General features: G+C 35.8%; 1 protein-coding gene across 3 annotated transcripts in view; it reads left to right on the forward strand.

Moving 5' to 3' along the window:
• The window catches only part of CYP7B1 (cytochrome P450 family 7 subfamily B member 1), a 171,977-nt gene that overhangs the window by 134,366 nt on the left and 20,047 nt on the right, over nucleotides 1-17,564 (forward strand). For 2 of the 3 annotated variants that reach the window (XR_005794215.1, XM_040487707.1), the window contains exons 2-4: nucleotides 7,335-7,471; nucleotides 15,511-16,098; nucleotides 16,564-16,770. Coding sequence is in view for 2 of the 3 variants with exons in the window: in XM_040487707.1 (XP_040343641.1) it covers nucleotides 7,335-7,471; nucleotides 15,511-16,098; nucleotides 16,564-16,770 (932 nt within the window). In the remaining variant the exon portion in view is untranslated. Of the gene's footprint in view, nucleotides 1-7,334; nucleotides 7,472-11,815; nucleotides 11,960-15,510; nucleotides 16,099-16,563; nucleotides 16,771-17,564 lie in introns of those variants that run through there. The other variant, XM_040487708.1, reaches the window with a different exon arrangement.

Raw genomic sequence — 17,564 nt, forward strand, 5'->3', positions numbered from 1 at the left:
TGATCTTTATGATGGAATCAACATAGTGCCAGACAAAAATAAAGGTAAACAAAAACATTAACAAACTAAATTTTAAAAATGCAAAAAAACAAGAATAAAAAATAAGAAAAAGATTTAAAAAGAATTTCTTTTATGATTAAATTTTTCACTTTTTCTTTAAAGTGAAAATAATTAATAGACAAAGTAGACAAAAACCCTACAATGCCAAGGAAGAAACTAACTTTAGTCAAAGTCCCCAGAGGTCATTGAAAACCAGCTTCCCGAGCCAGAAGGTACAAAATCCTCCGCCCAGCCAACATCTTAAATAGGTTCTTGGGATTCCCTATCAATGGCCTCTTATGAGGACATGGCAAGAAACTGGCTTATCATGGCCAGGGATAAGGCACAGCAATTTTCTCACTTTTTGGATTCTAGAACGCTTTACTCTTTTTTAACGTTTTTATTTCAATTCCAGTTAGTTAACATACAGTTTCAGGTGTAAAATATAGTGATTCAACACTTCTGCACATCACCCAATGCTCATCGCAAGAAGTGCACTCTTTAATTCCCATCACCTATTTAACCCATCCTCCCACCCCCTTTCCTCTGGGAACCATCAGTTTAGAGCCCTTTACTCTTAAAAAAATACTGCATTTTGTATCAGTTTACACACTGCCCAATACTAATACTTTAGAATTGTCTATATTTTTAAAAAATATTAATTAAAAAAATGTGAACTTACATAACAATTTCTTGCTTAAAGTTTATTATAGAGAGAGAGATATCTATATCTATAGAGATACATGTGCTCTATTTTATAGGGCAATTTGAGGTTTACAGAAGAATTGAGAGGAAACTGCAGAGTTCCCATATAACCCCCCCCACCTTCCTATCCCCATAATTTCCGCAAATATTAACATCTTGCATTAGTATAGTGTATTTGTTACAATTGACCCAATATTAATACATTAAAATTAACTAAAGTGCTGGTTTGCATCAGGGATCATTTTTGTGTTGTACATTATGTGGGTTTTGACAAATGTATAATGACATATGTGCATGGTTACAGTAACACACAGAACAGTTTCGCTCTAGTAAAAATCCTATGTGCTACACCTGTTCATCCCTCTCTCCCCCAAACCTTTGGCAACTACTGATCTTTTAATAGGTATAGTTTTGTCTTTTCCAGAGTGTCATAGACTTGTCATTATACAGTATGTAGCCTTTTCGGATTGGCTTAGTTCACTTGGCAATATGTGATTAAGGTTCTTCCATGTCTTTTTGTGGCATGATAGCTCATTGCTTTTTATCACTGAATAATATTCGACCAACCAGATTTACCACAGTTTGTTTATCTGTTCACCAATTGAAGGATATCTTGATTGTTCCCAGGTTTTGGCAATTGTGACTAAAGTTGCTATAAACACTTGTGTGCAGGTTTTTGTGTGGACACAAGTTTTCAACTCATTTGGGTAAATACCAAGGATCACAGTTGCTGGGTCATATGGTTAGAGTATGTTTAGTTTTATAAGAAACTGCCAAACTGGCTTCCAAAGTAGCTGTACCATTTTGTATTCCCACCAACAATGAGAGTTTCTGTTGTTCCGCATTTTTGTCAGCATTTGGGGCAGTCAGTGTTTTGAGTTTGGCCCTTCTAATAGGTGCGTACTAGTAGCTCACTGTTGTTGTAATTTGAAATTCTCTGATAATATGTGATGTGGGGCATCTTTTTATTTTTATTTGCCATCTGTATGTCTTCCTCAATAAGATGTCTGTTCAGATCTTTTGCCCATTTTTAATTGTTTTTTTTTTTCTTATTGTTGAGTTTTAAGAGTTCTTTGTATATGTTGGTTGTTACTCCCTTATCAGGTATGTGTTTTGCAAAAATTCCTCTTCCAGTTTGAAACATGGGTTTTCATTCTCTTCACAGTGTATTTTGCAGAGCAAAAGTTTTTAATTCTAATGAAGCTGTTTTGTTTTTTTTTTCATGGATCATACTTTTGATGTTGTATCTAAAAAGTCATTGCCAGCCCCAAAGTCATCTAGATTTTTCTTATGTTATCTGCTAGGACTTCTGTAGTTTTGCATTTTACAAGTAGGTCTCTGATCTATCTTGAGTTAATTTTTGTGAAAGGTATAAGAATTGTGTCTAAATTTCTAGTTTTGTGAGAGGATGCCATTATTCTACCCCCATTTGTTGAAAAGGCTATCCATTCTCCATTGAATTACTGTGCTCCCTTGTCAAAGATTGGTTGACTATATTTGTGTTGGTCTAATTTTGGGCTTTCTCTTCTGTTCCACTGACCTGTTTGTCTATTTGTTTACCAATAACACACTGTCTTGATTACTATTGCTTTATAATAAGTATTGAAGTAGAGTAGTATCACTCCTTCCACTTTGTTCTTGTCCTTCAATATTATATTGGCTCTTCTGGGTCTTTTCCCTTCCCATATAAGCTTTAGAATCTGTTTTGTCAATATCCACAAAATAATTTTCTGGCGTTCTGGTCAGGATTGCATTGAATCTGTAGATAAAGCTGAGAAGAATGAACATCTTGAGAGTATTGAGTCTCCCTATTGATGTGCATGGGATATCCCTCCATTTATTTAACTTTTATTTGATTTATTTCCTCCAAGTTTTGTAGTTTTTCTTATGTAGATTTTGTACATATTTTTTTAGATTTATACCAAAGTATTTCATTTTTATGGGTACCAATGTAAATGGTCTTTTCTTTCAAAGTCCACTTATTCACTGCTGGTAAATAGGAAAGCAATTTATTTTTGTGTATTAATGTTGTATTCTGCTACCTGGCCATAATTGCTTATTAGTTCCAGGAGGGTTTTTTTTTTTTTTGTTGATTCTTGGAGATTTTCTGTATAGACAATCATGTCATCTGCAATAAAAACAGTTTTAATTCTTCTACCTTGTATTTTCTGTTCTTGTGTTATTGCATTTCAGTATAATGTCAAACAGGAGTTGTGAAAGGGGTGGGGTATCTTTGCCTTGTTTTAGATCTTAGCAGGGAAGTATTTAGTTTCTCACCATTAAGTATGATGTTAGTTGTAAGGCTTTTTGTAGATGTTCTTTATCAAGTTGAATTTTCCTCTCATCCTGGTTTTCTGAGAATTTTTTCATGAATAGGTGTTACATTTTGTAAAATGATATTTCTGTATCTATTGATATGATCAGATGATTTCTTTTCTTTATCCCTTTGAATTAATGGATTACATTAATTACATTTAATTGATTTTTGAATATTGAAGCAGCCTTAAATACCTAGAATATATTTCACTTGCTCCTAATGTATAATAATCCTTTCTATACTCTGTTGAGTTCAATTTACTATTATTTTGTTGAAGATTTTTAAATCTATGTTATTTTTGTTGATCCATAATTTTCCTTTTTGTCATGTTTTTGTCTGGTTTTGTATTAGAGTAATGCTGTCCTTATAGGATGAGTTAGGAAGTGTTTTCTCTGCTTCTCTTTTCTAGAAGAGATTAGAGAGAATTGGTAACATTTCCTCAAATGTCTGATAAAATTCACCAGTGAGCTCTAGACCTGGCGCCTTCTGCTTTGGAAGATTATAAATTATTGATTCAGGGGCACCTAGGTGGCTCATCGGTTAAGCACCTGACTCTTGGTTTCAGCTCAGGTCATGATCTCATGGCTTTGTGGGTTCAAGCCCCGCATAGGGCTCCACGCTGGCAGTGTGGAGCCTGCTTGGGATGTTTCCCCCTACCTCTCTCTCTGCCCCTACCCTACTTGTGCTGTTTCTCTCTCTCTCAAAATAAATAAACTTCAAAAGATATATATTTATTCAATTTATTTGATAGATGCATACTAATTCAGATTACCTATTTCTCCTTGTGTGAGCCCTGTGGAGCCCTCGTAAGTCTGGCCCCTTAGGAGATTTTATATCATAAGTTAGTCCTTGCTCAGTCTCCAGCAATTGGTCAATTACCCTTTTCAGTGTCTCTCTTAAAGACTCCAGCAGCAGCATCTGTTCCCAGTAAGCTATGATTTTCTGTATTCACCTGTCTCTATAGTTTTCAGGGCAGTGGTTTGCCCGGTGGCATCAATTCTGTAATGAATCTAAGAAGAGTTATTGATATTCAGTTTGTTCAGCTTTTTTCTTGTGGTGAAGATGGGAGTGATGCCTTCCAAGCTCCTTATATAGATAGCAGGGAGAGTTGATGAAGAAAACAGTTCATACAGAGAATAAAAGAGAAAAACCATGTATGTTACAATGTATGTGAATAGCCCAGAAAACTAATCCTGTTCTGTATAGCACAACTACTTTCATATATGAATGGTAAACATTTAAGGTTAATATTATCATTCTCAAGTTAAAATTTCTTTTTTTATCTTTTAATGTTTATTAATTTTTGACAGAGAGAGAGAGAGAGAGAGAGAGAGAGACAGAGCATGAGCAGGGGAGCGGCAGAGAGAGAGGGAGACACAGAATCCAAATAGGTTCCAGGCTCTGAGCTGTCAGCACAGAGTCTGACTCGGGACTTGAACTCACAGGCCACGAGATCATGACCTGAGCCGAAGTCGGACGCTCAACCAACTGAGCCACCCAAGCGCCCCTATCATTCTTAAGTTAAAAAACAACTGGGTGTCTACATAGCTAGTGTATTAGAGTTAAAATCCCAGTATTAAGGGTGCCTGGGTGGCTCAGTCACTTAAGTGACTGACTTTTTTTTTTTTTTTGCTAAGTTTTTTTTTTAATATAATTTATTGTCAAATTGGCTAACATACAGTGTGTACAGCATGCTCTTGGTTTTGGGGTAGATTCCCGTGTTCTATTGCTTACATACAATACCCAGTGCTCATCCCAACAAGGGCCCTCCTCAATGTGACTGACTCTTGAGTTCAGTTCAGGTCATGATCTCATGGTTCGTGAGACCAAGCCCCATGTCAGGCTCTGCACTGACAGTATGGAGCCTGCTTGGAACTTTCTCCCTCCCTCTCCCTCTGCACCCACCCTGCCTCCCCCACTTGTGCACATGCAAGCACAAGAACTCTCTAAAAAAAAATCAAGAACTTGGGTTTAATCATTGAGAACCTTTTATAAGCTCTAATTTGTAAAATTTACAAGATGTGTCCTTGTAGTGTCTTAAATAGTAAAGAGGATATTTGAGGAAGTATATACCATCAGAGTGGGATTAAGAGGGGGTATGGACCACAGTTTTTCTTTTTGTTTTTTGTTTTTTACATTTTTTTAATTTATTTTTTTTATTTTTTAAATTGCCCAGTGTTGCTTCAGAACCTGTTCTTTTTAAGCTTTGGGACCTGATCATTCCCAAGAAACATTAGGCATCTATTCTCTCATTCAGCAGTGGGCAGTGGGTATTTCATTTTCAAAGTCACAGAGCATGAGAGAGACAAATAGCAGTATTTACACTGTGCCATATGTCAGCAGGCCTTTCTGGATCATTATGGTGATGTCTTTCCTCTCTAAATAATTTTTACAAATGTACTGATGAAGACAGATTTTTGTGGTCTGTCTTTGATGGGTCATAAGATGAACCAGCACTATATTTTTTGCTGAAAATATGCGTAGTTGTGACATGGTATTTCATACTTTTGAGTTTATTGCTGCCAAAATGAACATAGCTGTAAGAAATGATGATCCTCTCATCTTTGTAACAGTAAAATGGCTTCCTAATGTGTTTCCCTAACTCTGAACATTAACTTAATATTCCCCTGGATTTCTGAGTTCAATCCTTTCCCCCCGCGGAAATCCCGTGAAGAATACAGCTTTTGACCAAATGACAGAGCATAGAGGATGAAATTAGTTGCATTAAATTACGATATGACAAAAAGCCTTTCAAAATCTTTGTCACAATGCAACATTCAAGCAACATTAAACAAACCAGAGTAAAAATAGACCAAGGAAGAGAGTTAATATTTTTAAAGGAAATCTTATGAATTAAGATCACTTACGAATTTTGAAAGTCATTGATTTATAGCCGGTATGCTATGGCAGTTTCTAATTTGGAGATCCTACCTTACAATCATATATGTTGTCTCCTCTTGTTTAATCTATGGATATAGAATTAACTGTTAAAATACTTTTTTGGTACACTTTTAAATTTCTCAAAAAAACAAGTCTCCATTGGGAAAGTTAGCATTTAAGAAAGTAACAGAGAAAGGGAGGAAGCATAAGATATACACTTTTATGCAATGTTTATTGTCTTTCTAAGTACATGTATCTAAATAACAGCATACATTTTATAAATTATTATAAAAATCAATTTTATTCTAAAAACAGAAAGAAGAGTTTTGATACCTTTTTCCTTTATTTCTACCATACTTTGGGTTTATTTTGTGTTCGTTTATTTCCTTTTTCCCCTGAAAGATCTGATGTTTATGTTTTAAGTTTAATTCTACCATGTTGGCATGTGGGAAAATAAAAGCTTTTGATAGGGTTAATCTAGCTACATAAAAGTCCATGTTGAATATGATCATAATCTTGAACTTTGATTAGGTCTGAGCTAGTAATATCTTGTGATTAATCAAAATGGGTTGTACTGCCTGTAGTATAAGTCATCTTCACAGATGGGATAGAGAATTATCAGAGTTCTCTTGAATATTTGTTTTAATCCCTTCTAGGATAAAATGGCTTTGGATTTTTTTTTTTTTTTAACTTTAAATCAGATTGAGTTCACCAAATAAATGAAGAAGAAGAAATTTTGAAGTCTAGTTTTGCTAGGATTATAGGTCAAAAAAGAAGGAACTTGTTTTTTAATTCACAATATTTCAATGTTTCGTTGAATGTGTTTCATATGTTGTCTTGTAAAATTTAATACATATTCCTATTCATTTTGTAGTTGAATAAAAACTTTATGAAAGGATATAACAAGATATACTTCATGGAAACAATGTTGAAGTTTTTACTGTTCCCAACAGCATAAAAGATTTTTTGAGATTATTGATTGTCCCTCTTCTAATGATATAATCCTAGCCTAAAGTGACATCTGATAACAAAGAACTTTACTTTTGCAAGTGAACTACCTGACATCTAACACTCAGAACAGTACAGACAGAGCTCGTACATAAAATGGTTACTAAGTGTAGCTGTCATTTCAGTCAGCCATTTGAGCCTTACAAGATAACAAAGTTCTTCAAAAAGTTGCTCACCAAAAGCTATGAGTTGAACTGTATACCCCAAAACCCACACATACTGGTGGGGCTCAATAAATCCATGTCTTTGATTATATAAGAATCATTGAATAAAAGAACGGAATTAGCTGTGCAATTCATCCATTCACTTCTAGAGTGGATTCATAACTCACATGTATTAAAATAGGGACTTAATTTTTTCTTGTGTTTGTTTGTTTTTCTCATAGGAGACCTGGTGAGCCTCCATTGATAAAAGGCTGGCTTCCTTACCTTGGAGAGGCCCTGAACTTCCAAAAGAATCCTTTAGGTTTCATGAAAACACTTCAAAAGCAACACGGTGACACTTTCACTGTTCTCCTTGGGGGTAAGCAGCACTTCTTTAAGTACCTTCCATAAGTCATAAGTTCTTGGGGTGTCTGGCTGGCTCAGTTGGTAGCGTGTGCAACTCTTGATCTCAGGGGCATGAGTTCAAGCCCCGCACTGAGTGTGGAGCCTACTTAAAATTTAAAAGAAACAAAAAACAGAAAAGAAAAATGCTTAAAAAAATAATAAATTCTCAGTTGATTTTTTTCTCAGTTGTTCTTAAGTTGTATTTTTCTCTAGGCAAAATATGGAATGTTTATATATTATTGTTTCATTTGTAGGCTAATACAAAAGAAAACTATTTCTTTGAGTACAATAATTTTCACATTAAAAACAAAGTTTTTACACCAAGTGTAAAAGTCTTGAGGGTACCTAGGGAACCCTGCTGTCCTCCCATCACCTGCCATTTTGGCTTCATTTGGCTTGGTTTTAAGAATTGTTCGGGGCACCTGGGTGGCTCAGTCGGTTCAGCATCTGACTTCGGCTCAGGTCATGATCTAGCACTCCATGGGTTCAGGCCCCGCGTCGGGCTCTGTGCTGGCGGCTCAGAGCCTGGAGGCTGCTTCGAATTCTGAGTCTCCCTCTCTCTCTGCCCCTCCCCCACTTATGCTCTCTCTCTCTCTCTCTCTCTCTCTGTCAAAAATAAATAAACATTAAAAAATTAAAGAATAAAAAGAATGGTTCAAGGGGAAAAAGGGTAGAGTGTATTAACAGACTTTATTTTATAGAGCAGTTTTAGGTTTAAAGAAAATTGATCAGAGATTACCCATATATCCTGTTTCCCTTGATCATAGTTTTCCTTATTATTTCTTACTATAGTATATCCCATAATTTGTCACAGCTGATGAGCTGATGTTGATACATTATTAAAGGTCTGTGGTTTACATTAGGGTCCACCCTTTGCGTTGTACAGTTCTTTGAGTTTTGACAAACGTATGTCATGGATCCACCATTCCCTGGATATTATTCACTATCATAGAGGATAGTGTAACTGCCCCCCAAATCCTCTGGGTTCCACATACTCATTCTGCTTTCCTCCCGACCTGATCCCCTAGCAACCACTGATCTAGAATGTATTTTTTTACAATGTATTTTTAATTTTGAAGTGTTTGTTATGCTTCTCACTTGAATAAAATGCTTACAAAAGAAAAAAGAAAACTACAGCAAGATTACTAAACATCCCAATATCATAGGGCTGAGAGGAAAAGTTGGAATGTTCTTCTCTCATCCTCCTTTAAGGCCCATGTTGTCCAGCTGTATGAGCTAAATAGCTAAATAGCTGCTGTGTAACCAACCTCCCCCAAATTTAATGCCTTAAAGCAACCAATCTTGCCTGAATCACTTTTGTGGCTTGAGTCATCTGGCTGCTTAACTGGGAACTGGATGTTCCAAGATGGCTTCATCACGTGCCTGGCTGGGCCTCTGTGTCCACACGATGTTTCATTCTCAAGAAGTTGTCCTTACATGGCAGCTAGTGTTTCAGGTGGGTGAAAGGAAAAGCTGCAGAGCCTCCTGAGAACTGGACTGAGTTATTACAAAACCTCTCTTCCACCACATTTTATTAGTCAGAGCAGTCGTAGCCCAGCCCCAACTCAAGGGTAGGGAAATAAACTTCACCACTCTCTGGGAAGAATGGCAGAGTCCCATTGCAAAGGAGCATGTGTAGAGAGATAGAAAGAGTTTACTGTAGCCATCTTCGCACAGTCTTTTATATCAGCTTATCACTGGACTAGCTATTTCTTTTCTTCACCTTTCATGTCCTATGTCCCAGAAATCTGATCTCTACAGATTAGATTATCTGCACTTCTTTGCCCTCTGACTTCTAGTTGAGCGTGCTGGAGGGAGGGCAGGAAAGGCCTTTCCAGGCTGTTCTAGCTCCCCATCTCTCACTGGGCTGTGGCAACATAGTTCACTCGCCTTCCTTTCCTTCCCAAGAAGAATGAAGCCATCAGGTATGATCTCAGACCCTCACCCATCTTCCGGATAGCCTTGCGTCTCACAGCTATCCCCCTACATTTTCCCTAATTTCAAAGAATGTTTAAGACAATTACCTGTCCTCGTGACCATAACATCCTGCCTCCAAAGGTCCGGTTTCATTATTTATTCTTCCCAAACATATGTCTTCATTTTTCTTTCCCTCTTAGGCCCTTACATAAAGCTTAAAATAGCCATACTTAAGCTTCTCCTATATTCTCCTTCTAGGTACCTTTCATTTCTTTTTTTTTTTTTCTCTTTTGCATCCAGATTTTTTAAGTTACCTACATTTGCTCCCATGCTTGCTTATCTCCTAGATACCTCCAACTTGGAACAAGCCATCTGCCTTGCTGAGGACATTAATGGGCCCTCACCTGACTAGACCTCTCTACTTTGTTTGACCATACAAATCTCTCATTCCTTCTCAGAATGCCCTCTTCTTTCACTCTGGTGACACTGCACCTCTGGTTCTTTCACTGACTCTGAGGATTCCTTAAACTGGGTCATCTTTACTTAAACACCTTTCTTTGCTCAACCCTTTTACCTTCCTCTAACCAGCCTTGGAATTTTATGTTCTGTTCCTAAAGAATTTAGGTAATTTCTTCTTACTGCAATTACTCTGTTGAGTATCAGAAGCAACCTTTTGTACATAGAGCAACTTCATTTCAGTGCTGCCATTTTAATGTAATTAGGAGAAAAACAACGACCCAACTGGATGAAATTATCAGCACGGCTTGCCTTCTTGCATGAACAGGCAGTATCCATTTCATCACAACCTAGTGGCAAGTCTCTCCCTACACTCCGATTTCAGAAAAATTGAAATGGAAAAAAACATCATGCATCTGGAGCAACTGCATATCTAATGGAATCCTCACAAGGCTCCCCAAGACTGGGCTCCCCACCTCTCTGGCCTCGGCTGTTGCTACCGCTTGCCTTGTGCTTAATGCACTATTAATACGCCAAATTGTTTGAAATTTCTCCTCACACACGATGCCCTTTTGTGCCTGTGTTTTGTCTTGCTGTTTTTTCTGCCTGAGTGCCGTTCTTCTGCTTGTGAGTCATCCCGAAAAGATGACTGACACGGGTTCGTCTTTTGAGGTCATAGTCACATTACACTTCCTCCCCAAAGCATCATTGACCATCTCTTCTCCCCTGTTATGTTTAACGCCTCTTCTCCAGGCTCCCATTACGCTCAGTATCACTCTGTCATGGCATTTAATAAATTGTGAATTTATTGTTAATTCATTTGTCTATTTACCTTCATTATTCTTTATCTCCTCTATTGCCAGCATTTAGACCAGAGCTCAGCACTGATTGATTCACAATAAATATTTGATGAGGATATTCCCAATACCTTAGAGCTGGTGAAACACTTACTATAATACAAATAAAGGCCATACCTGGTGCTTCTATTCTAAGTGATCTTTTGGCTTCATAATAACAAAACTATATTCTTCACTTAAAAAAAAAATCACTCTTATTTAAAAACGTAAACTTTATGTCCTAATGAGTAGACACAAATTATTGATCTTCTCAGTTTTCCCTTTTAATACATTATACAAAAATAGCCTGAGATGATTAAGATGATTAAACAGAAACTTGTGGTAGAGTTGGATAATGTTATTCACTGTTCAAAAAAGAACCAATTTCCACTGACACTTGATATCTTAATCTTAGACGCTAAGAAGCTTGTTGAATTTCTGATGTCTAAATAATTTGACCATGGTTATGCTCTTGAACTCAACAGTACACAACCACAGTTGAATATGTACCACTACTCCCCTTTGGCTCCTTACCAGAGTTTGTATTAATTCCTGTCAAGATACCCTGTTAACGTATTTGCTTCTAATGATCAGTTTGCAAAATAGCTCCTTTGGAAAATGTGAAATGAGGAACGGGGCCTTCCACCCTTGTCCCATAATGTGATTTCAGTTACTGTATGCTCTTGCATGATGAACAAATGATTGTCATCCCCAAAAGTCTCAAGGGACACGGATGTCATCTTAATAAAGAAATTAAAAGGTACATCTTTTCATGAGAAACCACGTAAATTCGTGCCCTGTCACAGAAAATAGTTCTCTAATTGGTTTTGTGTGGTGGTGCAGAGGAACAGTTTTCCCTAGATGTCACCCCAGCGAAGCACCACTGTACATCATTGTCAGCAGCTAGTGAAATCTCCCTAATAAGAGGGAGAGTATAAAATGTGATCATCCTCAGAAACTAAAAAGTTCATTCATATTTCACTTTCAAACTAATATTTTCAGCTTGATGTTTTAAAAAATTCTATTGAAAAACTAAGCATGGAGATTAAAAGCTCATAATTAAGGAAAATCTCTTTAAAATCCAAATTTATCTCATATTTGTTGACTAGGCATTTCTATATCTAAAGGCTCAAATAGTTGTCCTGAATTCCCATGGATGTGTCTCTGGATAGCACCAAATACCTGAAATGAAAACATCAAAATTCAATTTATAACGATCCAGATGTCAGACGTTTTGTGTACAAGACAACTGGGTGAATAATTTAATTTTTCTTATATTTACTGATGTACTTTGCGTTATGTAGCTTCACCTTCCTAAAAGAAGTGATTTCGAAAGAAGTGAAAAGGCTGCCGAGTTAGTAAAGGATCATGCACAGGTTATACAGGAATGCTAGAATTAATATCTTTAGACTCAGCTCTGAAAAGGGACAAGAATGAAATTGTTGTTAAAGAAGACATTAAAAATTTTCAGCCCATTTCAAATTTATTGCTCTAAAAGATAATTATATATGATATATATTAAATAGTTCATATAATATTACATTATATATATATATATATATATATATATATATGTAGCAGAAGTGAGCCCCATTTTGACATTTCTATTTTAGACAAATGCAAACTCTGAAATTCTTTAAATCAATATTTCATATCAACTGCTGACAGCATTCTTTTCTCTTTTGGAAACATGGCAATGGATATTGTTTCTACCTTGTGATCTTTGTAAACTAGGCAACTTGCCTATCAACACTTGATATTCATTTACATAAAATCACACTGGAGCAAAAGTTAATTTTGCTCCAAGAATACATGGCCTTCAGAATAACTTTTCAGATTTCCTTTGTTAAAAAATTTAAATTCATTTTATGAATGTATATGTGTTTTCCTAACTGTCTGATTAAAGATTACAAAGAAACTCTGGTTTTGCATCTCACATTAGCAGATGGTGGACAGATGGTTTAAATTAATATTAATTTTGGAAAACTTAGCTTAAATTGTTTATACTGAAGATTAAAAGTTGGAAAGCCAACTAACATCTCCAGGGTTATTAGTACTTCCAAACCCACTTGAAAAGTAAAATCCAGAAAATCAAAACGTCTACTTTTAAAGCAATCAACATCTTACTCAGAAAGAGAGTTGGGAAAACACAATGCCTTGATGTTGAAGAAAATTAAAATAAGAATGAGAAAGAGAAAATACAGATCCTGGAGTATAAAGAGGCTTGACAGGAGTGAGAATTTCATTTACAAATAAATTGATTTTAACTAATCAGGAAGGATTTTTATAAAGAACCTACGTGCAATAATTGCTTATTTTAAAAAACAATTTATCAATAATTGGTTGCTAATTAGCTTTTATTCCTTTTATTTGAAATTAATCTCATTGTTTTCTTCCCATATCCTAACCAGCAAGGAGAGAGAGGGGCTATGTGTGTATTTGTGATGAATCGAAGACAAAAACTCTTGCATGCACACAGGCTCTATCTACTTCAGTAGGCCAATGGCCAGTAGCTCATGCTGTCATAGCTGAATATAGTTTTGTCTTTCCACTTAGATTTTAATGAATGTAGAAAATTGGTAAGAAAAATTCAAACTATTCTCTAAAAATTGTGTGTTTTACAAACTGAATCTTTTATACATTCTCTGAATTTTAGTGGCTAATTTAAAATAACCCTAAAGATATTTAACAAAATCTTCTCATTTAGTGAAAGGAGGAAAGTATGAATCACCACCTGTGAAAATACATAGCTTCGCCTAAAATTATATCTTTTGCAAAATAAGAGAATTCACTCTTTTTTTCAATTATTTGTCAGGCAGATGCTGGCAATTTTATTTAATTAAGATGCTATGGTAAAGCAGGTGTCATAAAATATGCTCAAATCCAGTTGAGTCCTTTTTGCTCTCCCTAGGGGGAAAAAATCCAGTTTACTTTATAGACGCAGCTTTGGGATCTGACCAGAATGAATAGACACTTCTAGCTTTACCCTCATTCCTGTATTGGCCCACCTTATTAAATAAGTGAAGGAGAAATACAATATATAAAATTCAAGACGTATGATATATTTTTAGAAAAACATCATAACACATGTACATTACTGTATACTTAAAAATTATGTTTTAAAATTGTAAGACAAAAACATATTATCCTGTTTCAAGAATTAGGTTGCAAATTATTCAAAACTTTGTCCTAATCATGTACCACATTGAATTTAATATCTGTGATGCTGCTTGAATTACCAATAAATAACAAGTGAGGCATTGTTGGTCTAAGAAAGCTACACACACATACACACTCACACAAAGAGAAATGATAAAGTGAAAAGGAAAGTGTGTATGATCTTACAAATGTTAATGTCTATGAACTGTTTTCTAGAAGACAATATAATTAATAGATGTTAAAATTTGTAGGGTTATCTAAACTTCATGTCTGTTCTTGGAAAAAAAGGACATTAAATGCCCATTTTAAATACTATTTGCATAATACTTCGAATTAGGAATCTTAAAACAGCACTCTAGTGAGAGGAAGTCAGCACTGCGTAAGGAACGGAACAATGAATGGAGAGTGACTTCTTGTCCTGGCTCTGCCACTAAAAATGGCAGTGGGATCTTGGCCCTTAACCTCTCTTGACTTTCTTTAGCTTTTTCAACTGATTAATTTAGAGTTGATAGTTGAACTATCAATGATCACCTGGGAACTGGGAACTCTCCCAACTCCAAGAGTTCCCGAGAGCTGGGAACTCTCCAAGTTCCCTGCCAGTTTTGAGAGACCAACCATAGAATGGCAATGTTCCTCAGTGTGCTGCCTTAAATCACTTCAGGCCCCTGTCAAAAATAGAGACTTGTAGGTCCCACATCTAAACCTTACGAATCAGAATCAGGCAGGAATCTGTATAGTCAACCAGCACCCTAAGTCTTTTAATTGGGTAAGTGTGGACAACACTGATCTATGAAAAGACCAAATGTCAGCACCTCAAGGAACTATCTTGATGATAGATAACTCCAGGCAGACTGAAGCAGATTTCCCTTTCTCTTTCCCCTACATTGCGTTCACATCTCTGCTACAACACCATCCACAATGATACAATGATTTCTTTGCGTCTTTTTATCTTAAGAGGAAAGAGATCCAAATAAATATCTGGATCTCAATAAATGTTGAAGGTAGGGATGGATGCATGAATGGACAGGTTCTAGTTTGGAATTCTGTTTTAGTCACAGATCAGTAGGCAACCTTGGACATGTTACTAAATCTCCATGAACCACTATTTTCTCATGTATAAAAATGAAAATGCTGACATTTTGATTTGGTATTAGTGCTGCACCGAACATTAACTTGTGAGTACTGGCCTCATACCACATACTCATTTATCTGAGTTAAGGATATTGTATCCAACCAAAGCTAAGATGATACCAAGTATGAAATAGCTCTTTATGAAGTGTAAATAATAATTTGTTTGTTTGATGTTTGTTTTCTGTTTGTATTATTGTATGAGAAATGTTTAAGTCAAGAGATTCTGAGGATATTTCAAGGGTAGTTTAAATACTTGGGTACTTAATTAAAAGAAGACAGTATCTTTTTAAAAGTCATTCAGAATTTAAGAATATTTAACTTAAAGCCTTTCCTACTATCTCCCATTTTTAAAGGAAACAGGTATGGAATCTGAACAAAATGGATTTTTATTAAACTTTGCACCTTTCTAGATGTTGTTAAGGTCTTTCTAATTTTGATTAAAATATTTTCAAATTTCAGGTATATTGTGTGTTTTGCTACCAAAAGAGCTCATATTCTCATTTATTTCTTTTAGGAAAGTATATAACATTTATCCTGGACCCTTTTCAGTACCAGTCAGTGATAAAAAACCGCAAATTAAGCTTTCGAATATTTAGTAATAAAGTCTTAAGGAAAGCATTTTCCATCAAAAAGCTGGAAACCAATGATGACCTGAACGATGAACTTCACATCTGCTATCAACTTTTACAAGGGAAATCTTTGGACATACTCACAGAAAACATGATGCAGAATTTAAGACAAGTGCTTGAACTCCACCTACTAAAAGCCACAGATTGGGTCATGACACCGCTGTTGGCATTCTGCAACTCAGTGATGTTTGAGGTCACATTTACAACCATATATGGAAAAAGTCTTGCTGGTAGTACGAAGAAATTTACTACTGAGCTAAGAGATGATTATTTAAAATTTGATGACAAATTCCCGTATTTAGTATCAGACATACCCATAGAGCTTCTAGGAAATGTCAAGTCTATTAGAAATAAACTTATAAAAAACTTGACATCAGAACACTTAGCTAAGATACAAGGATGGTCAGAAGTTGTTCAAATGAGGCAAGATATCCTGGAGAAATACTATACGCTCGAGGACCTTGAAATAGGAGGTAAGAAACTTCTGGATGATTACTTGTCTAAAATAAAATAATTTACAATAGACCTTTGAAATAAAAAGACAAAATGGTGACCTTGAAAATTTTTATGCTCTTTCTAATTGGCTAATGATAAAATGTTTTACTCTGAAACAACCCGCTGTGATAATTGATTTTTTTTTTTTTTTTTTTTTGCTGAGGTGGTAAAACAAGATACTTAATGGTGATAATGAGAAAGAGTATAACTAACTACATTTACTCCTCTTATCTCATCCCCCACCTCCCCACCCCCCACACGCACATTACATTTTAAACTATTCTCATTAAGCAGAAAATTAGACTTCAGAAGCCTATTGGTCCTCATTAGCATGCACTGATCCTTGGCTGGGTCTGTGTCCTAACATCTTTTAATTAGCACACTGCAAATCTAATCAGTGTAATAAACGCTATTAATCTTCCTTTTCACTTATTTTCTCCCAGCACATCATTTAGGCTTTCTCTGGGCCTCTGTGACAAACACTATTCCAACTATGTTCTGGGCGATGTATTACCTCCTACAGCACCCAGAAGCTATGGCAGTGCTGCGTGACGAAATTGACCATTTGCTGCAGTCAACAGGTCAAAAGAAAGGGTCTGGATTTCCCATCCACCTCACCAGAGAACAACTGGACAGCCTGGTCTACCTAGGTAATTTATTTTTATCTGTTATGAAGAAAAGAAGGTACCTCTCTGCAAACTCAGTTTATCACTCAAAGCTGTTTACCAAGAGGTGGAGGACACAGCTGCCTAATTGACATAATAACACCCATTTACATCAATTATAAATTATGTAGTTTATAGCTGTAGATACTCTCATTACATGTAAACATTAAGGCCTAGGTAATTAACTATGCAAGGTATGCAAAAGGCTAAACCAAAGCTTTGCAATTATTTGAAAAAAAAAAGTTTATGCCTATTAAGTCATTTGATTCTGAGCATCTGTTGGTGTGCTAATGCTTTCTAAACACTGCTGCACTATCTTGACAAGAAAGGTATTTGGGGATTGAAAAAGAAAGTATTTCAGAAGGCAACTTGTGTACCAAATGTATTTATTCTTCCCTAAAATGGTATCTATATTTGAAGGCAGAGGTTAGGATGTTTTACACAGCTTGAAGTGTATGATTCTCAAGAACGTAGTAAAAGTGATTTCCACTGGAACTTTTTGACTTAAACATACTTGGGGGAGAGAAAAAGGAAGGAGGGAAGAAAAAGAAAGGGAGACAGGAGGAAAAGAAGCAGCAGCAACTACTAATTACTCCATGTGAAATGTCAGTATTTTATAAAATAATCACTGACTCATGAGATATGCATAGCCACTATTTCAAATATATTGGAGGTCAGGAGTAACTAAGTTGGTTTTCTATTTCTTTTTTTTTTTTTAATTTTTTTTTCAACGTTTATTTATTTTTTTGGGGACAGAGAGAGACAGAGCATGAACGGGG

Source organism: Herpailurus yagouaroundi, unplaced genomic scaffold (assembly GCF_014898765.1).
Source record: "Herpailurus yagouaroundi ecotype Mexico unplaced genomic scaffold, PumYag 165, whole genome shotgun sequence".
NCBI classification, from domain to species: domain Eukaryota; kingdom Metazoa; phylum Chordata; class Mammalia; order Carnivora; family Felidae; genus Herpailurus; species Herpailurus yagouaroundi.